The 22,242-nt window shown below is 42.0% G+C and overlaps 1 protein-coding gene across 6 annotated transcripts in view; it reads right to left on the reverse strand.

Annotated features, from left to right (window-relative positions):
* LOC111962582 (tripartite motif-containing protein 44) overlaps positions 1 to 22,242 on the reverse strand; it is a 112,409-nt gene that overhangs the window by 55,891 nt on the left and 34,276 nt on the right. For 5 of the 6 annotated variants that reach the window (XM_070443140.1, XM_023985749.2, XM_023985747.2 and 2 more), the window contains 2 exons: positions 18,260 to 18,337; positions 3,513 to 3,806 (listed from right to left, as the gene is read on the reverse strand). In XM_070443140.1, the coding sequence (XP_070299241.1) occupies positions 3,513 to 3,806; positions 18,260 to 18,337 (372 nt within the window). Of the gene's footprint in view, positions 1 to 3,475; positions 3,807 to 18,259; positions 18,338 to 22,242 lie in introns of all 6 variants that reach the window. The other variant, XM_023985750.2, reaches the window with a different exon arrangement.

Consider the following 22,242-nt stretch of genomic DNA (forward strand, 5'->3'; position numbering starts at 1 on the left):
ACTGTGTTGTTGAGAGAGATCCAGCAGGTGTATCTCACTGATCATCCCTAAAGCCAAAACCTCATTTGGACGCCTTTCCTTCCAGTTCTCTGCTGCCTGCGACTGGAACGAATTGCAAAAATCTCTGAAGTTGGAGACTTTTATCTCCCTCAACAACTTAAAAATCTGCTATCCGAGCAGCTAACCGATCGCTGCAGCTGTACATAGTCCATCTGTAAACTACCCACCCAATTTACCTACCTCACCCCCATACTGCTTTTATTTATTTACTTTTCTGCTCTTTTGCACACCAGTACCAATATCTCTTCTTGCACATGATCATCTGATGATTTATCACTCCAGTGTTAATCTGCTAAATTGTAATTATTCGATTTATTGCCTACCTCATGCCTTTTGCACACATTGTAATAGATTCTCTTTTTTTTCTACCATGTTATTGACTTGTTTATTGTTTACTCCATGTGTAACTCTGTGTTGTCTGTTCACACTGCTATGCTTTATCTTGGCCAGGTCGCAGTTGCAAATGAGAACTTGTTCTCAACTAGCCTACCTGGTTAAATAAAGGTGAAATAAAAAAAAATAAAAAAGAAAGAAAGAAATTCCACAAATTATCTTTTAACAAGGCACACCTGTTAATTGAAATACGTTCCAGGTGACTACCTCCATGAAGCTGGTTGAGAGAATGCCAAGAGTGTGTAAAGCTGTCATCAAATATATTTAGATTTGCTTAACACTTTTGTGGTTACTACATGATTCCATGTGTTATTTCATAGTTTTGATGTCTTCACAATTATTCTACAATGTAGAAAATAGTAAAAATAAAGACGAACCCTTGAATGAGTAGGTGTGTCCAAACTTTTGACTGATATTGTATGTATGTCTTTGGTTTGCAGTTGAAAAAAACAATCTGAATAATTTACAAAATGTTAGCTTATTCCAAACATTTGACTGGTACTGTACATTACATGACCCAAAGTATGATGCGCATTAATATGTAGTTGGTCCCCCGTTTGCTGCTATAACAGCCTCCACTCTTCCGAGAAGGCTTTCCACTCGATGTTGGAACATTGCTGCGGGGACTTGTTCCATTCAGCCACAAGAGCATTAGTGAGGTCGGGCACCGATGTTGGCCGATAAGGCATGGCTCGCAGTCGGCGTTCCAATTCATCCCAAAGATGTTCGATGGGGTTGAGGTCAGGGCTTTGTGCAGGCCAGTCTAGTTCTTCCACGCCGATCTCGACAAACCATTTCTGTATGGACCTCGCCTTGTCCAAACTGTTGCCACAATGTTGGAAGCATAGAATCGTCTATTATGTCATTGTATGCTGTAGCCTTAAGATTTCCCTTCACTGGAACTAAAGGGCATAGCCCGAACCATGAAAAACAGCCCCAAATCATTATTCCTCCTCCACCAAACTGCATTYGGGCAGTTAGCGTTCTCCTGGCATCTGCCAAACCCAGATTCGTACGTCGGACTGACAGATGATGAAGCGTGATTCATCACTCCAGAAAACGACATTCCACTACTACAGAGTCTAATGGTGGCGAGCTTTACACCACTCCAGCCGATGCTTGCCATTGCGCATGGTGATCTTAGGCTTGTGTGCGGCTGCTCGGCCATGGAAATGCACTTCATGAAGCTCCCGACGAATAGTTGTTGTGCTGACATTGCTTCCAGAGGCAGTCTGGAACTTGGTCGTGAGTGTTGCAACCGAGGATGATATCTACGTGCTTCAGCACTCGGTAGCTGAGCCATTGTCTCTCCTAGACATTTCCACATTTACAGCATTTACAGTTGACCGGGGCAGGTCTAGCAGGGCCGAAATTTTACAAACTGACTTGTTATAAAGGTGGCATCCTATGACAGTGCCACGTTGAAAGTCACTAAGCTCTTCAGTAAGACCATTCCACTGCCAATGTTTGTCTATGGAGATTACATAACTGTGTGCTTGATTTTATACACCTGCCAGCAACAGGGGTGGCTGAAATAGCCAAATCCACTCATTTGAAGGGGTGTCCACATACTTTTGTATATATAGTGTATATACTGTACAAAAATATAAACGCAACATGTAAAGTGTTGGTCCCATGTTTCGTGAGCTGAAATAAAAGATCCCAGAAATGTTTAATACGCACATAAAGCTTATTTCTTTCAAATTGTGTGAGCACATTTGTTTACATCCCTGTTAGTGAGCATTTCTCACTTGACAAGATAATCCATGCACCTGACAGGTGTGGCATATCAAGAATCTGATTTAACAGTATGATCATTACACAGGTGTACCTTGTGCTGGGGACAATAAAAGGCCACTCTAAAATGTACCGTTTTGTAACACAACACAATGCCACAGATGTATTTTGAGGGAGCATGCAATTGGCATGCGGACTGCAGGAACGTCCACCAGAGCTGGTGCAATATAATTCAATGTTAATTTCTCTACAAGAAACCGCCTCCAACGTCGTTTTAGAGAWTTTGGCCCTATGTCCAACCGGCCTCACAATTGCAGACCACGTGTAACCTCGCCAGCCCACAACCTCCACATCCGGCTTCTTAACCTGCAGGAATGTCTGACACCAGCCACCCGGACAGTTTATGAAACTGAGGAGTATTTCTGTCTTTAATAGAGTATTTTTGTGGGGACAAACTCATTCTGATTGGCAGGTCCTGGCTCCTCAGTGGGTGGGCCTGGCTCCCAAGTGGCCTATGCCCTCCCAGGCCCACCCATGGCTGCGCCCCTGCCCAGTCACGTGAAATCCATAGATTAGGCCCTAATGAATTTAATTGACTTATTTCCTTATATGAACAGTAACTCAGTAAAAACATTGAAATGGTTGCGTGTGTGTGTGTGTGTGTGTGTGTGTGTGTGTGTGTGTGGTGTGTGTGTGTGTGTGTGTGTGTGTGTGTGTGTGTGTGTGTGTGTGTGTGTGTGTGTGTGTGTGTGTGTGTGTGTGTGGGTGTGTGTGTGTGTGTGTGTGTGTGTGTGTGTGTGTGTGTGTGTGTGTGTGTGTGTGTGTGTGAGTAAGTGAGAATATATATCTGTGTATATTTGTGTATTTGAGTAATGGTGTGGGCATGTGAAAACTTAACCTTGGTAGAGATTGGTATGTACAATAGGCGGTAGAGTATTTCCAGCTGTTGTGTGTGTGTGTGTGGGTGCGTACGTGTGTGCAGTCAGAGGACATACACAGCTACACTTAAGCCCTTGGCYATGCAGTGCTAAACATGTTTACATCTAAGAACCCACCATAGTTTTACACAAGCTGCTTTCCAATAAAAAGAAGCTTGTATAAACTGATTTTACCCCTGTACACTTCATACCAATCAACATGAAGCTGCCTGCTATGCCTTTCAGATATCCTAGTGTGATGGGTCAGTTATAAAGTCTTTGCTGCTTTACCCCCCCAATGATTAAGGTTATTATATTAAGGGATGGTAAACAAATCCAAGATCAGTGCCTATAGTGGTAACATCTACCTTGACCATGGTGGTGTATAAGGGAGAGATGCCTCACCGCTGGTCTGGGGCAAGGGCTAGGTGCTCCTCCCTGGACTAGGGGTGCTATTGCGGCCCCAGGCTGTGCCCCGGCCTGGTCCAKCTGGCCCAGCTGCTGTGTGATGCAGGCCATCTCCTCCTGGAGCCGCCTGGTGTGGATGGTGATCTCAGCGATATTCTCAGCGGCGGCGGCAGTCAGGAAGGCTTCCTTCAGGTCAACCAGGTGGAGGGTCCTCTTCTCCTCCAGACGAACCAGCCGATAGAGGTCATCAAACTGACTGTTGACATACGCCTCCAACTGCTCTGTAGACATCTGAAGAGACAGAGGGAAGGAGAAAGAGAGAGAGATATGGTAAATATTTCAGTTCAAATACTTTTGGAGATGGAAGGAGAATGTGAAGAAATTAGAGGAAGAAGAGGAGGATGAGAGGGTGCAATAGTCTCATTGACAGTCTACAGACACACGCCCGTTATTATAAATTAATGTTGTTTTTGTAAACAACACTTGTCGCATTCAAATGGTCTATAGACATGTTATTAGACGGACTATAAACCAGCCTTAAGATGGAAACGAAGGTGAGAGGGAGAGAGTGTGTTAGGAAGATGAAGGAAGAGAGGAAGAAGGTCAAATATGGAGAAGAAGGTGAAGAAAGTGAGAGAGAGTTCAGTAAGGTGAGGAGATACATTACTGTCATTTCACATGAACTCGAATGAACTACCTTTGTAGGATAAAAATKATTGAGATATAGACCTAAAACCGGGAAAAGAGACAGAGACGTAGAGAGCCAGTGCATAAATGTAGAAGTAAAAGAGAGACGAGGAGATTATAAAATAACAGAGGATGATGGGGTAAAAGACTAGTGCCAGAAGGTGACAGAGAGAAGGAGGAACACAGAGCGACAGAAAGATGAAGAGGGAGAGGGATAAGGAGAGAAAGACAGAGATTTCACTTTTTTAATTATCTATTTCACTTGCTTTGGCAATGTAAACATATGTTTCCCATGCCAACAAAGCCCTTTGAATTGATTTGAATTGAGAGAGAGTGAGAGTGAAAAGGGGATGGGGCCTCAACCTCCTATTTTTCTCTGTTTCTCGCTCTCGGAGTGTCATATTAATGATCTTCCTCTCTCTCTGTGCAGGGCCGGTTCAAGGCATAAGCGACATAAGCGGTCGCTTAGGGCCCCCGGTCGCTAGGGGTCTCAACTTACTGTTGAGAGTAAGAATAGTAGAATACACTAGGTGCAATTTCAAAATGTGGTAGTGCATCAGCAGTTTTTCTCTTGTCATGTCAGTCAGTGACAGTCACTCAATTAGTCATGTCAGCTATCACTTTTTAGATTGGTAGTTAGTCTAGCCAGCTATCTAAACTTGTAGTAATCATGGCCGAATACCGACCGGGCATATAGGAGCAGGATAGCATTTTTCGTAGTGAATCTTGTTCTAGAGGCAGCTCTGCAGAACGGTCACTAGCTGGTACAGCCACAAAGTCACAAAAATATGTTTTTAAACCTTAACCGCACTGCTAACCATAATGCCTAAATAAGACCAAAATTGGACTTTGCTGGTGGTCTATCTCAGGGGAAATCACTCAGTTATGCCTCCAGGACAAGACTCATGACAATAAGTATGTGCCCAGGGGCCCTTACCTCCAGGAGGCTCCTATTGATTTTGTTAGTCATTCTCCCTCAGATATCATATTAACATGGCATAAGTCATTGCAAAATGTGTAGAATTGCAGTAAATTAGCTGTAAAACTGCAAGTTGTTTATCTCTGCCCCATGGTAAAATGAGTAGAATTGCATGAAATGTGTTATACAACTGCTACATTTTCTCTCCGCCCCATGGAAAAATGTGTACTAGAATTGCAGAATACTTCCATTAAAATTACAATATTTTCTCTACGTCCCAAGGCAAAATGTGTAGAATTGCAAGAAAAAAACTAAACATTCACCTTGAAGAGAGGGGCCACAAATGTTTTGCCGCAAGATGGGGGGGTCTCCCAACCAAATCTCGCTTAGGGCCCCTAAAAGCCTAGAGCCAGCCCTGTGTCTGTGCCATGTGGTTGCTACCTGGCTGCAGCCTGGCATGGTGCATCTCCTCCCCAGGCTCTCCTCCATGGCTCCAGTCTGCAGATAGAGTCTTCAGAGCCCCTCTGCCATGCCATCTGTTTGGCTTTCAGGGCAATTGAACTGCCTACTGGGACTCCCTTTTAATCCATTTCCCATCTCCCAAGGCCGCCGAGTTCTCTTTAGCTATGACTCATTAGAATATGACACCTCCACTAGCAGGCCCCTCACTGGGATGCTTCTGTCTCCAACACAACACGACAACGTAGATGGTGAAGCGTTGAGGAGACTTTGGGGACCAAAGTCTTGTCAGTTATTGGCATTTCTGCACAAGCAATCAGATTCTCCAAATTACTCCCTAACTCAACAAAGACATGTAAAATTTTTGATTTACTTCCTTCATATGGGGGGAGTTGAAAAATGTCCATCATTCATTCTGATTCCAGGCGATCCAATCACAGAAAATTAGTAGGCACAGAACCAGTGTACTGATTCTAGAAGTTACTTTTTCTGTCCCAATACACCTATTGGCGGGTAATTCCATGATTTTTCACTTTGGCATACATTTTAAACAAAAACCATTGATTTCAAAGTTTAACAAACTATAAAACTCTATATGGGTTCCCGAGTGGCGCAGCAGTCTAAGGCACTTCATCTCAGTGCAAGAGGTGTCACTACAGTCCCTGGTTCACATCCGGCAGTGATTGGGAGTCCCATAGGGAGACGCACTTGCCCAGCGTCATCCAGGGTAGGCCGTCATTGTAAATAAGAATTTGTTCTTAACTGACTTGCCTAGTTAAATAAAGGTTAACAAAAAATACACAAGGACCATCTTGAATAACTTACACAGAAAATTTCACAAAAACACAGTTCCTGGAAGAACTGTGCAGATGTAAAGTTTGGTAACAGAGTTACAGTAAAATATCCCTCAGTTGTTTTAATGCGACCACGTTTTCCAAAAACGTTTAAGTATACAGTACCAGTCAAAAGTTTGGACACACCTACTCATTCCAAGGTTTTTCTTTATTTTTACTATTTTATACATTGTAGAATAAAAGTGAAGACATCCAAACTATGAAATAACACATATGGAATCATGTAGTAACCAAAAAAGTGTTAAACAAATCTAATTGCATTTTTTATTTGAGATTCTTCAGTGGCCACCCTTTAACTTGATGAGAGCTTTGCACACTCTTGGCATTCTCTCAACCAGCTTCATGAGGTAGTCACCTGGAATGCATTTCAATTAACAGGTGTGCATTGTTACAAGTTAATTTGTGGAATTTCTTTCCTTCGTAATACATTTGAGCCAATCAGTTGTGTTGTGACAAGGTAGGGGTGGTATACAGAAAATAGCCCTATTTGGTAAAAGACCAAGTCCATATCATGGCAAGAACAGCTCAAATAAGCAGTCCATCATTACTTTAAGATATGAAGGTCAGTCAATTCAGAAAATTTCAAGAACTTTGAAAGTTTCTTCAAGTGCAGTCGCAAAAACCACCAAGCGCTATGATGAAACTGGCTCTCATGAGGACCGCCACAAGAAAGGAAGACCCAGAGTTACCTCTGCTGCAGAGGATACGTTCATTAGAGTTACTAGCCTCAGAAATTGCAGCCCAAATAAATGCTTCACAGAGTTCAAGTAATAGACACATCTCAACATCAACTGTTCAGGGAAGACTGCGTGAATCAGGCCTTCATGGTCGATTTGCTGCAAAGAAACCACTACTAAAAGACACCAATAATAAGAAGAGACTTGCTTGGGCCAAGAAACACGAGCAATGGACATTTGACAATTAATCTGTTCTTTGGTCTGAAATTTATTTTTGATACTGTCGCAAAGCTAACTAAAAAGCAGCATTCCCCAAGTGAGGATCGCTTTCACTTCAGCAGTAATAAATTCATGAACTTCTTTGAGGAAAAGATCATGATCATTAGAAAGCAAATTACGGACTCCTCTTAAAATCTGCGTATTCCTCCAAAGATCAGCTGTCCTGAGTCTGCACAACTCTGCCAGGACCTAGGATCAAGAGAGACACTTAAGTGTTTCAGTACTATATCTCTTGACACAATGATGAAAATAATCATGGCCTCTAAACCTTCAAGCTGCATAMTGGACCCTATTCCAACTAAACTACTTAAAGAGCTGCTTCATGTGCTTGGCCCTCCTATGTTGAACATAATAAACGGCTCTCTATCCACCGGATGTGTACCAAACTCACTAAAAGTGGCAGTAATAAAGCCTCTMTTGAAAAAGCCAAACCTTGACCCAGAAAATATAAAAAACTATCGGCCTATATCGAATCTTCCATTCCTCTAAAAAACAATTGGAAAAAGCTGTTGCGCAGCAACTCACTGCCTTCCTGAAGACAAACAATGTATACGAAATGCTTCAGTCTGGTTTTAGACCCCATCATAGCACTGAGACTGCACTTGTGAAGGTGGTAAATTATCTTTTAATGGCGTCAGACCGAGGCTCTGCATCTGTCCTCGTGCTACTAGACCTTAGTGCTGCCTTTGATACCATCGATCACCACATTCTTTTGGAGAGACTGGAAACCCAAATTGGTCTACACGGACAAGTTCTGGCCTGGTTTAGATCTTATCTGTCGGAAAGATATCAGTTTGTCTCTGTGAATGGTTTGTCCTCTGACAAATCAACTGTACATTTCGGTGTTCCTCAAGGTTCCGTTTTAGGACCACTATTGTTTTCACTATATATTTTACCTCTTGGGGATGTCATTCGAAAACATAATGTTAACATTCACTGCTATGCGGATGACACACAGCTGTACATTTCAATGAAACATGGTGAAGCCCCAAAATTGCCCTCGCTAGAAGCCTGTGTTTCAGACATAAGGAAGTGGATGGCTGAAAACGTTCTACTTTTAAACTCGGACAAAACAGAGATGCTTGTTCTGGGTCCCAAGAAACAAAGAGATCTTCTGTTAAATCTGACAATTAATCTTGATGGTTGTAGTATTCAAATAAACTGTGAAGGACCTCGGCGTTATCTGGACCTGATTCTCTTTTGACGAAATATCAAGACTGTTTCAAGGACAGCTTTTTTTCCATCTACGTAACATTGCAAAATCAGAAAATGTTCTGTCCAAAATGATGCAGAAAAATTAATCCATGCTTTTGTTATTTAGGTTAGACTACTGCAATGCTCTATTCCGGCTACCGGATAGCACTAAATAAACTTCAGATTAGTGTAAATAACGGCTGCTAGAATCCTGAAGAACCCAAATAATTTGATCATTTCCTCCAGTGCTAGCCTCCTACACTGGCTTCCTGGTAAGACAAGGGCTGATTTCAGGTTTTACTGTTAACTAAGCGTTCATGGGCTTCCTCCTACCTATCTTTCCGAGTTGGTCTGCCGTACATACCTAACGTACTTACGGTCAAAGCACAGCCTCCTAAATTGTCCTAGATTTCTAAGCAAACACTGGGAGCAGGGCTTTTCTCTATAGATCATTTTTATGGAATGGTCTGCCTATCCATGTGAAGAACGCAGACTCGGTCTCACTTTAAGTTTTTTTGAAGACTCATCTCTTCAGTAGGTCCTATGATTGAGTGTAGTCTGGCCCAGGAGTGTGAAGGTGAACGGAAAGGCTCTGGAGCAACGAACCACCCTTGCTGTTCTCTGCCTGGCAGGTTCCCTCTCTCCACTGGGATTCTCTGCCTCTAACCCTATTAAAGGGGCTGAGTCACTGGCTTACTGGTGCTCTTTCATGCCGTCCCTAGGAGGGGTGCGTCACTTGAGTGGGTTGAGTCACTGACGTGATCTTCCTGTCTGGGTTTGCGGGGTTATATCCTTCCTGTTTGGCCCTGTCCGGGGGTATCATCGGATGGGGCCACAGTGTCTCCTGACCCCTCCTGTCTCAGCCTCCAGTATTTATGCTGCATTAGTTTATGTGTCGGGGGGCTAGGGTCAGTTTGTTATATCTGGAGTACGTCTGTCTTATCCGTGGTCCTGTGTGAATTTAAGTATGCTCTCTCTAATTCTCTCTTTCTTTCTCTCTCTCGGAGGACCTGAGCCCTAGGACCATGCCTCAGGACGACCTGACATGATGATCCTTGCTGTCCCCGTCCACCTGGCCGTGCTGCTGCTCCAGTTTCAACTGTTCTGCCTGCGGCTATGGAACCCTGACCTGTTCACCGGACGTGCTACTGTCCCAGACCTGCTGTTTTCAACTCTCTAGAGACCGCAGGAGCGGTAGAGATACTCTTAATGATCGGCTATGAAAAGCCAACTGACATTTACTCCTGAGGTGCTGACTTGCTACACCTCGATAACTACTCTGATTATTATTATTTGACATGCTGGGTCATTTATGAACATTTGAACATCTTGGCCATGTTCTGTTATAATCTCCACCCGGCACAGCCAGAAGAGGACTGGCCACCCCTAATAGCCTGGTTCCTCTCTAGGTTTCTTCCTAGGTTTTGGCCTTTCTAGGGAGTTTTTCCTAGCCACCGTGCTTCTACACCTGCATTGCTTGCTGTTTGGGGTTTTAGGCTGGGTTTCTGTACAGCACTTTGAGATATTAGCTGATGTACGAAGGGCTATATAAATACATTTGATTTGATTAGATTTTTGGTTTTTGGTTCCAACTGCTGTCTTTGTGAGATGCAGAGTTGGTGAACGGATGATCTCCGCGTGTGTGGTTCCCATTGTGAGGCATGTAGGAGGTGGTGTGATGATGTGGGGGTGATTTTCTGGTGACACAGTCTGTGATTTATTTAGAATTCAATGCACACTTAACCAGCATGGCTACCACAGCATTCTGCAGTGATATGCCATCCCATCTGGTTTGACCTTAGTGGGACTATCATTTGTTTTTCAACAGGACAATGACCCAACACACCTCAAGGCTGTGTAACGACTATTTGATCAAGAAGGAGAGTGATGGAGTGCTGCATCAGATGACCTGGTCTCCACATTCACCCGGCCTCAACCCAATTGAGATGGTTTGGGATGATTGGACCGCAGAGTGAAGGAAAAGCAGCCAACAAGTGCTCAGCATATGTGGAAACTCCTTCAAGACTGTTGGAAAACCATTTCAGATGGAGCTGGTTGAGAGAATGTCAAGAGTGTGCAAAGCTGTCATCAAGGCAAAGGGTGGCTACTTTGAAGAATCTAAAATCTAAAATATATTTTGATTTGTTTAACACATTTTTGGTTACTACATGATTCCATTTTTGTTATTTCATAGTTTTGATGTCTTCACTTTTATTCTACAATGTAGAAAATAGTAAAAATAAAGAAAAACTCTTGAATGGGTAGGTGTATCCAAACTATTCCAATCTGTAAGTGGTTGAACTTATTTCACCYGTTATTGAGATGGTTGTTCCCATTTAGATGGTTTAGGTAGTCTCATATAGTAATCTTCTCTACCTTCGCACCCATTCTAACTGAGTTGTGGGCAATTTTTTTTCTCCAATTGTTAGCTATACTAACTGTGGCTGGATTCCAATAAGAATGATATACCACTTTGCAAGCCAGAAAAATGTGACTTGCCAATGTGGCCTGCAAACTAGGAGTTCCAGACCACTGTGTTAGGGTAAAACGAGTCTGTTAAAGTATGGTATTGTAAAACAAAGTAATGTATAGTCATAAATAATTACATTTTTATGATAAAATATTGACTTAGGCACTCACTTGGTGAAGGCTACAAGACTGAAAGCCATCAAATGCTACAATCATGTCTCTGTCACTAGCAAACACAGTCATGGGTGGTACTGGTACCTCCAATTCACTCAAAAGGCACCATGGGAAATAAATATGGAAATAAGWCTTTACACCTTAGTGTTAAAACTACAACCCAAAACGAGTTACTAATTCCCTAACACTGAGAAAGTGTAACAGCATCAGCTCTAATGAAGTGTTAAAGGAGAAGTGTTTTTTAAAACCAAATCTACATTTTTTATGTAATTGGCATGTTAGAGAAGGGTCCAGACACCTTTTGTATATTGAAATAACGGGGTGCTTCCACACACTTGTAAAATCTATGCCATGGTGTACTGAAGCTGTTCTGGCAGCTTGTGGTGGCCCAACGCACTATTAAGACATGTTGGTGTTTCCTTTATTTTGGTAGTTCCCTGTAGCAGCAAGCATACATAGAGACTGGAGAAGCTGGATAGGGGAATCGATAGAGATCTGGTTGTAGAAAATATAACTTCTCCTGTAATTAAAGTCGGAATATGTAACACCCATATTAGTTTATCAACCCTTAGAAAACTATTAGTTTAAAACTATTTGAGATGGTCAAATATACTTTCTAAGAAAGTTTTCAAATTTAACACTGTGTGTGGTGAAATTCCGATCGCAAATTTGCTGTGGACATGTCATCAATCTGACACGGTGACACATTTTCTCACCACCTCTACTATCCTCCAGGGCCTCCAGTGAACCCCCATGCCCTCTGCTGCTGGGTCCCTACAACTCCTGCACCAGAGGGGATGGGGTGCACTCCTAGCACTGGCCCTCTGTTTATGGAGCATGGCCCTCTGCATTTGGACCTCTCTCCCTGGTAGTCCTGATAGTGAGAGGGGAGGCAGCCATGCGGGCTAATCTTACACTGGAGCAGACTGAGGCCTCCAACTGGAGCCACCGGGGGAAGGAAAGAAAGAAAGAAAGAAAGAAAGAAAGAAAGAAAGAAAGAAAGAAAGAAAGAAAGAAAGAAAGAAAGAAAGAAAGAAAGAAAGAAAGAGAGAGAGAGAGTGTGTGTTTGTGTACAGGGCTCAACAAGGGGAGGGGGGAGGGAAAGAGATAGAGAGGGCACTGGCAAGTGTGTGGGCATTGGGCCACTGTGCCTCTGAGGCTACACAAAGACAGACAACGACTGTTTGGTATCAAAATGTTAAAGACGGAACGGCTCTTTGGTATCAACATGTTACAGAGAAGAGTTGTGATCTGTGTTTGACTAAATATAGCAAATTTCTTAAACATTGGTAATGAGAGAGAGTGCTGTGCACATGACTGCAGAAGTCTATACAGTGTACACTCCAATGAAATTGACAACGGACAGTGGCTCCTTTGGGGTTGGAGATTCAGAACGTRGTGCTACCAATTAGTACTGATAGAGAATGCTAACAGAGCCAACACTCAGAAATAGACCAAAGCAAAAGACACAACCAGCTAATCATGCCATTTATAAGAAACAGGAAAACATTACCTACTTAGCTCCAAAACAGCTAAAGCCTGTATATGTTTACAATTTTATTTAACGATCACTTGAACTCATAGTCATGCWTAAATTTGAAATCTTTAGTATACATAYGCCCTAACGGCTTCGGAAGATTAGAAAACATCTAAGTCCTGTACACTCAGGGATGGGCAAAAATAACAAAATACATTGATCTTAAGGGTATTTAGTAATTGCATTAAAATWAAAAATACTTGTATTTTGAAATGTATTTAATTTAAATATATGTATTTTAAAATATAGGAATACATTTTCAAGTAGCCGGCCCGAGCAGCAACAACATTCTCAGTAACGGCTACAGAAATGTTTTACTTGCCATGACTGTGATATGTTGTTGTTTATCAACCTTGGTTGCACTGTAAGTCACTCTGGATAAGAGTGTCTGCTAAATGACCAAAATGTTAATGTATATGTGAAAATKAACATACCAAAATAAACTACAAAGCACACTGGGTATTATTATTGGCCTTGTTTCAGGGTCATGTCTAGATGAGATACAGCTKAACCTAATTCTCCTAACCTGCTATGTTAATTCTCCTAACCTGCTGCGTAAGTTCCCCTAAATCTGCCAAGAAAAGTACATTTTTACAAAAGCTATATCCCTTCTAGGCAAAACCTTGTTTCAGGGYGGAGCTCATAAGAATAATACTCTGCATGCTTTGCGATTGTCCATTTTTCCATACGCATTAAGTCAATTTAGCAGACACAGCTTACTGATCACTGCACCTGTACACAGTCCATCTGTAAATAGCCCACCCAACAACCTCATCCCCATATTGTTTTTTAGTTTTTTTTGCTCTTTTGCACCCAAGTATCTCTACTTGCACATCATCATCTGCACATCTATCACTCCAGTGTTAATGCTAAATTGTAATTATTTCTCAACTATGGCCTATTTATTGCCTTCTACATTTGCACACACTGTATATAGATTTTTCTATTGTGTTATTGACTGTACGTTTGTTTATCCCATGTGTAACTCTGTGCTGTTGTTTTTGTCACACTGCTTTGCTTTATCTAGGCCAGGTGGCAGTTGTAAATGAGAACTTGTTCTCAACTGGCCAACGTGGTTAAATAAAGGTGAAATAAATAAAAACGAAAAAATAACACAACATAGTGCCATCAGACTTCTGATACCAATGCAAAGTGAAAGGGGGGCAAAAAATGGTGAACCACTATAAAACAAGTGGTATAGAAAAGTATTTGGTATTTTGAAAATACTAATTAGAGTTCTYGAAAGTATCTTGTTACAAAATACATTGGAGTGTAGTTCAGCCCAGCGTAAAATACTCAGAAGTAACTGAAATGCATATTTAAAATACATACTGCGCATCTCTGTGTACACTTGTTATGAAACTTTCTSTGAAGGTCATCTCCTCCCATATAGGTCCTGCTGGTGCTCATCCCCAGTCCCAGGGTCTGTGTAATGTTTGTAAAAGGGCTAAAAAGCATTAATGGAACATTAGGAGCAAATGACTTTGAACTGTCAGTCCCTCCCTCTGGCAACAATGGCCCCACTCCAAATKAACACTTTTCCAGGGAGATCCAAAGCCCCATTCTGCACTCTCGCTCTCTCCGTTATCGGCGTTTCTCTGCCAGCAATCAAATTCTCCAAATTACCCACTAACTCAACAGAGGAGAGGTAACATGTTTTATTTACTTTCAGTGGCGTGTATTCATGGATGCCAAGGGAAGCCAGGCTTCCCCAAACAATTGACTGTGTTTCATGATTTTCCTTCAATTCACAAGAGGCTGAATGTATCTCATTCAGAAAAAATTGCCACTCTCGGTATATGTAAATCATCTATCTGATGCGGTCTGGTCAAAAGTAATATGACATTATTGCCACCCATAGCATTGAATGCAAGGGAAGCCAGCGAGCACTTGGCCTCCCTTGATAAAAAAAAAAAGTATAAATAGCAAATCAGCGTTGAGCTAAACTAAGTGAGCTCAACTGTGAATGGTCCTGGCGAACCCCMAAAAAAGTGTCAAGGGAAGCCACTTTGGATTTGGCTTCACTCCAATCACATCACATTGAGAGCAAAGAAAAATCTGATTCTGATCCAACCATAAATTCTTACATTGTGCCCCTGGCCTGAGAGGATGGTAAAATATGTAGCTAGATGTAGTAGGCTAATGTTTACTAACTGGCCTGGCGCATTGTTGTCCATGAAAGAAATTTAGGCTTTCAAGCAAGAATTTTAGCCAGGTAGCCTAGGACAACAAAAAATAACAGCGTGTACTGTATGACAGAGTCATAGACCGTTTTGTCAACATGAACGAGCGGAGGATGGCAATGTCGTTTCTCTACAAGTAGGGTGAGTCAACATGTTTTTCCACCTGCACAAATACACACACACACACACACACACACACACACACACACACACACAGAAATCAGAACCATGGACAGCCACATCATAGTTAGCTTACGTTGATTGGACTAAATCGTTTTTGGTATCTTTTAGGTGATTTAATGATGTTGAAGTTGAAATGGGGCTGGCATAGTCAAGGCAGCTCCTGTTTTCTTTGCGACTTGCGGTAACGTCCCGTGGTTCTAACAATAGTGGTTTAGTAGTCCGAAAATGTCAGAAATATTAACTTGCTTGGCCATGCTGTAGGTCATGTAACTGTTTGTTACATTCAATATGCTTTGTGGACTTCACCAGACAGAGGTTACTCTCCGGTTTTGTGATGACACAGAGGTGTGGTTGAATTTATTCTGCCACTGTGTCTTCTTATTGTCTTGGTGTTAGGCCTATATATCACGGTCGCAAGRCATATGAACTAACAGGATATAGAGCAAACAACGCAATTATCACAACACATAGGTTGTAGATGGGCTTTTTTTCTGGCTCCCCAGTGATTTTACTCACGCACTGCTACTGTTTACTTTCACCCTTTTTTACTCTAAAGTAATGTAAACAGGGGGAAAGCAAGGGAGGGAGAGAGAGGGCCTGTGGCATTCTAACGGCAGGAGTTTCAATGCCCTGCGCCTTTCACGGTTGTGAAGGAAAGTCAGGTACAGTGAGCTCCTGGGCAATGATACATACGGTAATGCAATTAAAATGCTGTGAAAGGAAAGAAAGAAGGACAAAGGGAGGGAGAGGCAGAGAGAGAGGGAAAGATGGAAAGAGCAGGAGAAAGAAAGAAATAGTTAGTTTTTCCCATGCATTTCTGTCTGTTCCTGGCCTCCCTGTGACAGCTTTAATGTGTACTTTTCTAGATTTTCTGAAGCAGGGAAAAGGGATGGAGTCGGAAGGTGTGTGTGTGTGTGTTCGGTGCTCCTAATATGGRCCCTGTCTGAAGCGAGCGAGCGAGAGGCAGCCAGCAGCACCACCCCAGCAGGCATTGTGCCACTGACTGCATTAAGCAGAGGAAACAGTAAATAAAATATGAGACAGAGGTAAATATGCTGACTACCTGCTGCCTAGATCCCCCCGGTTAACACACTGTTACCTGCTCTCAGAGACAGACACATAGACACACATGCAAGCACACACGCACACAGGAAGGTTGGCAGGCAAGCAGGCAGGCAGTTAAGCMTAAATCATAGTCTAGAGACGCTGAGAGCAATAGTCCAGCAACCCTTTGTGACATAGCTATGTGGCTCTGACACCACCATCCGCGAGGGACGCACAGCCCGAACGCGTACCTCTACACAATTCCCAACCAACGCATCTCCAGTACACGGCTTCTATTCATTTGAATGTGTTGACAGTTGAAAAAATTGCTTGAGCTGTGTGTGTATTACTATCCTCGTAGGTACCGGAAATCCCCAAAAGTCCCCACAAGGATAGAAAAACAAGAAAATACACAGGTCCCCAAAAGGACAAACGCTATTTTAAGGTTTTGGGTTAAGGTTAGGGTAAGGGTTAGGTTTAGGGGAAATCAATTTCATGTCCCCACAAGGATAGTAAAATGTGCGTGCTTGTGCGTGTGCGTGTGTGTGCATGTAAGGAGCTGAGTGGATAAAAAAGTTGAACCCCTAACTGTTGTTTACTTGAATTACATTCCCTCTACTTAATTGTGTACTCTGCCTCAGGTATGGGGATTTGAATCTGCACGTCTCTGAGCCCATATCTCCATGCGCCGCAGGGGGATGGTACTGTACACACACACACCTCTTCTCTTGCTCGACTCACTTTACCATGCTAAAGTTACATATTTTCAAACTTCCCCATCACTCACACCCCCTCCCTCTGCCACCGGTTGACTGCACTGTATCAGCTTGCAGTCTTGTATAATGAGAAGCTGTGACATTCGAGAGCGTGGAGAGGACACAGCGACAAATCCATCTAATGGTTCCTGACATGTCAGCCTGTGAATAAGGAGGGAAGTGGATTTTCCTGAACACGCCACACCTCTCTGGTGGGAGTACAGAAGACAAAAGGTCCAGGAAGGCCTGGGGGCAGCGGGAAGGCCTGGGGGCAGCGGGAAGGCCTGGGGGCAGCGTTGATATGTCAGTATGATAAATTGCCGGGGCTGGGGCTGCCCATAAGGGTATTACCTTTTCAAAGGGTGTTCAAATGAACCTGCTAGATTATGGTGCATGGCTGCAGGTCAGCTCTCAGCGGGAGACAGAGTTATGTAACGACACAGCAGAGCGTTAGGCCTGCAGGGTTCGCTGGGGGTCCAGGTACAACACTGTCTATGGTAAATAAATTAGACCTGGCTGGTTAGCACTGACCTAACTCCCAGACACGCATGCACACCGTTTGATTTCCAGTGACTGTGTCCCCACACTAACCTATCTGGGCAGGAATTACAGCTATCCTTTACAAGGTCGACCTGGAATAGTGAAAGTCTATTTCAGTTGTTTAAATTGGTCTACCTGAGGTAGCTTGCCGAGAGGGACTACAACTTAGCCACCTGCCAATCCCATAGGCTACTGTGGGAACCAATATCACTAAAGGAAGCTCTACTAATATCACTCTATTAACAGGACCCCTGCCAAATAACCTACTCCATGTCAAACATGCATGTTCAATAACTTGCACTAAACAATAAACTACCTAGAGGAAGAYCTACAGTCACTAGCACTGTATGAAAGCAATCCAGGACTCTGTACTATGTCTCAGCAGTAAACAAGGATGTTGTGACGATATCTTGTCTATAGTCCTGCTCAACAGAGCCATGTATGTGTGTCTGGGAGGAGATGAAGACAGATTTAGGTGGTGATGTCATAAATCTCTAGGTTCTTAGACAGGGAGCCAAATGGAAGCCCTCCCAGTGAAAGGAACACAGTGAATAGATGGGAATAATTGGCTCTCATGTATACCCCCTCTGTCTCATTTACGATGTAATCTCTGTGTAATCCATCTTTAGCTCACGATAGATTGATATTTCATACTGCCACTGATGGGATTCGTTGTTATAGAATTTGAAGGAAAAKAATCATCAGACGTACTCGTTCAAAGCAATGTTCCGAGGTAGAAACACCATCGGCCATATTGGAATGTTAGTTGTAACAGTTTGGTTGTACTGACCTCAGGGTTGGTCCACTTGGTCTTGATGTGGTCAGCCATGTTCTGTGTGCAGCCCAGCAGGTCGTAACCCTCCCTGCTCTGGAGGAGAAMAAAGACACCACAGAGACACAGTCAAACCATTTGAAGTTGGTTTTTAAACTTTGTCAAATTCCATCACTCCTCAGCTTAATCTTTTATCATTCTAAATATTCCTCAGAGGAAAAATTCTGACAACGATTATCACACTTGATTCATGACTAATTGGTACTACAATGATAATGTGTTAATTCAATATATATATATATATATATTTAAAATTGTAATTTAGCAGACGCTCTTATCCAGAGCGATTTACTCAGTAGTTGAGTGGATACAATTTTGTACTTAATCATCATTGTCCTGATAATATCCTGCTAATGTCATGATAATTTCCTGATAATGTCATGATAATGTCCTGCTAATGTCATGATAATATCCTGCTAATGTCATGATAATTTCCTGATAATGTCATGATAATGTCTTGATAATGTCCTGCTAATGTCATGATAATATCCTGCTAATGTCATGATAATTTCCTGCTAATGTCCTGATAATGTCCTGCTAATGTCATGATAATGTAATGATAATTTCCTGATAATGTATGCCTGAGTGTAAATGTGGCAGTGATAATGTCCTTAATAACGGTCACCAAAATTGTTAAAAGGTTTTMAAAACAATTCTAATAAACGCAATAGTTGGACAATGGATGAAGATACTTCAAACTTTTAGAATGTTTTAAATTCATCAGATATTGAACGAATTATAGCACATAAAACATTTTGCTGGCACAGACAAATAATTAATGGAGTTACATTTAAGTCATTTAGCAGACGCTCTTATCCAGAGTGACTTACAAATTGGAAAGGTCATACATATTCATCCTGGTCCCCCCGTGGGGAACGAACCCACAACCCTGGCGTTGCAAGCACCATGCTCTACCAACTGAGCCACACGGGAGTTCAGGGATTTTGATGAAAATCCAGGTATTCAATGTATTGTCAAATTTCACTTATTCTTAATGCACTCATATATAAATGTTCTAAATGGTATCAGGTATTTGTTACAATATGTTGTGTTAGAATATAGAACAGTATATGTGCCTAGTTAGCATAAATACAATGGGTTCATTTGAATATATTAATAAAGTAACATAAAGGGGTGGAACAGGGCTGCAACCAYCAAACACTTGCTCTGTCTAGGCCTACCTGCACTRTCTAGACTGCCTCATTAAACAGTTCAATGGGATTGAAAATGTAAATCGGTATAATCGGCATAAAAGTTATTATTTATCATGAAAGGGCCATAAACAATAACTAGTAATGTTGCATACTCAAAGAAAGGTTGCCATCTCACCTTTCTGGTAAAATGTTTTATAAATTGCTGAGGTGGAGTCACTTTTAAGGACATAAGTTCAAGTACACAGTACAAATATGATGTACAGTATGATGTATTTCCTATTCAATAAAACGATGAATAAGGCTTSAATTTACTTATAAGCTTTCTAAATATAGCATAATCAAATTATAAAATGATTAACTATAAGATTTCACCTTCCTTATAATTGTAAAATACATACTTGTATCTGTAGTATTAGAGCATATTTTCTAAAGGTCTCTCTTGATCAAAACATCTGCCCCCGTCRATGTGAAAGTCTCACAGAGCTCTAGCTTGGCTTCCTGAACTCGTAGSAACTCTCCTTCCATCTCATATTAACTTAGATGTAAGGTCCCCAACTCTACATCGCAGCCACTGACATAGATTTATAGCCATTTATCTCAAATGATTCATAGATTTAAAAAAAATATATAGACTTTCTGTTTACATTTACATTTAAGTCATTTAGCTGACGCTCTTATCCAGAGCGACTTACAAATTGGAAAGTTCATACATATTCATCCTGGTCCCCCCGTGGGGAATGAACCCACAACCCTGGCGTTGCAAGCGCCATGCTCTACCAACTGAGCCACACATGTTTGTCATAGACGACAAGACTAAAAGCTCTGACGAAGAAAACAATAAACACTTTTCAGTGAGAAAACAGAAATCCACTTTGAGTAAAAATAAAATATAAAACACTTACATTCTCAAAGATGTARCCTACAATGCAATGCTTGTCATCATTTTAAGGAGAACAAAAATGACTTAGYCTACATTTGAACACCAACACAGAAGCTTCAGRCATCTTCCCAATTAAGTAGCCTAGTTTTGTTGTTGGCTRGGGCCCATCACTCACAGCCCACCTTTTCCAATGCATTGTGGAAAAGTGTGCATCTAATTCTACTAGATGAAGAGCTGGAATGAGTATAACATCCTGGCATTTAAACCTTACTCGATTTTCGAAATGTTGCATGCTATTAAACATTCTATTTTTGCATACYGAGAATACGCCATGTGTAATTGCGTTGTTTCCCTATTCGTTGATTTYGGTAGCGCATCCCCATATCTAATTGATCAGCTGTGGTCAAAGGCAAAATKAATATGACATGCRGGCATTTAAAGTATACTCAATTTTGGAAATGCTGCATACTTTTAAAAACATAATTTTTTTCTCATACTCAAAGGGATACTATTTAGGACACGAGTATGGGTATTCATTGACCCTGAGAAACGGCAACTCTTTGACTGGMAGGAGAAATATTTGTGCGCTGCAGGAACTGTACTATGCTCTCTTCCGGGACAATGTGGACCAACCAGAGTTCCAATGCCACAATTTTATACTTGCAGAGGACTATAGAGAAGAAGTGGCTACTCTTAGCAAACACATTAAGAATTTACACAATCTACTGGAGAAAGCACTCCCGCCTACCTACTCCTTGTCTACTCCCCAGACTGCACACTATTCCGATGTGCTGAGAGTATCACCGCCATGTCAACACTCTTTGACTGAATGGCAAATGCCTTCCAGGGAMCCTTCCTAGAAGAAGTCTCCCACTTTGCTAAAAAATGGAGCAGGACCATCGCTTCTGATGGATTTATTTTTATTTCACCTTTATTTAACCAGGTCGGCTAGTTGAGAACAAGTTCTCATTTACAACTGCGACCTGCCCAAGATAAAGCAAAGCAGTTCGACACATACAACAACACAAAGGTACACATGGATAAAGAAACATACAATCAATAATACAGTAGAAAAATCTATAAACAGCATGTGCAAATGAGGTAGGATAAGAGAGGTAAGGCAATAAATAGGCCATGGTGGCAAAGGAATTACAATATAGCAATTAAACACTGGAATGGTAGATGTGCAGAAGATGAATGTGCAAGTTGAGATACTGGGGTGCAAAGGAGCAAGATAAAGAAATAAATACAGTATGGGGATGAGGTAGATTGGATGGGCCATTTACAGATGAGCTATGTACAGGTGCAGTGATCTGTGAGCTGCTCTGCCAGCTTGTGCTTAAAGCTGGTGAGGGAGGTAAGAGTCTCCAGCTTCAGAGATTTTTGCAGTTCGTTCCAGTCATTGGCAGCAGAGAACTGGAAGGAGAAGCGGCCAAAGGAAGATTTGGCTTTGGGGGTGACCAGTGAGATAWASCTGCTGGAGCGCGTGCTACAGGTGGGTGCTGCTATAGTGACGAGTGAGATGAGATAAGGCGGGGCTTTACCTAGCAGAGACTTGTAGATGACCTGGAGCCAGTGGGGTTTGGCGACGAGTATATAGCGATGGTGCCAGCCAACGAGAGCATACAGGTTGAGTGGTGGGGTAGTATTGGGGCTTTTGGTGAAAAACAGATGGCACTGTGATATACTGGCATCCAATTTGCTGTTGGAGGATATTTTGTAATGACATCGCCGAAGTCGGAGGATCGGCAGGATGGTCAGTTTACGAGGGTATGTTTGGCAGCATGAGTGAAATAGGAAGCCGAATTCTAGATTTCATTTTGGATTGGAGAGTTTAATGTGAGTCTGGAAGGAGAGTTTACAGGTCTAACCAGACACCTAGGTATTTGTAGTTGTCCACATATTCT

This window comes from Salvelinus sp. IW2-2015, linkage group LG4q.1:29 (genome assembly GCF_002910315.2).
Source record: "Salvelinus sp. IW2-2015 linkage group LG4q.1:29, ASM291031v2, whole genome shotgun sequence".
Classification (NCBI taxonomy): Eukaryota; Metazoa; Chordata; class Actinopteri; order Salmoniformes; family Salmonidae; genus Salvelinus; species Salvelinus sp. IW2-2015.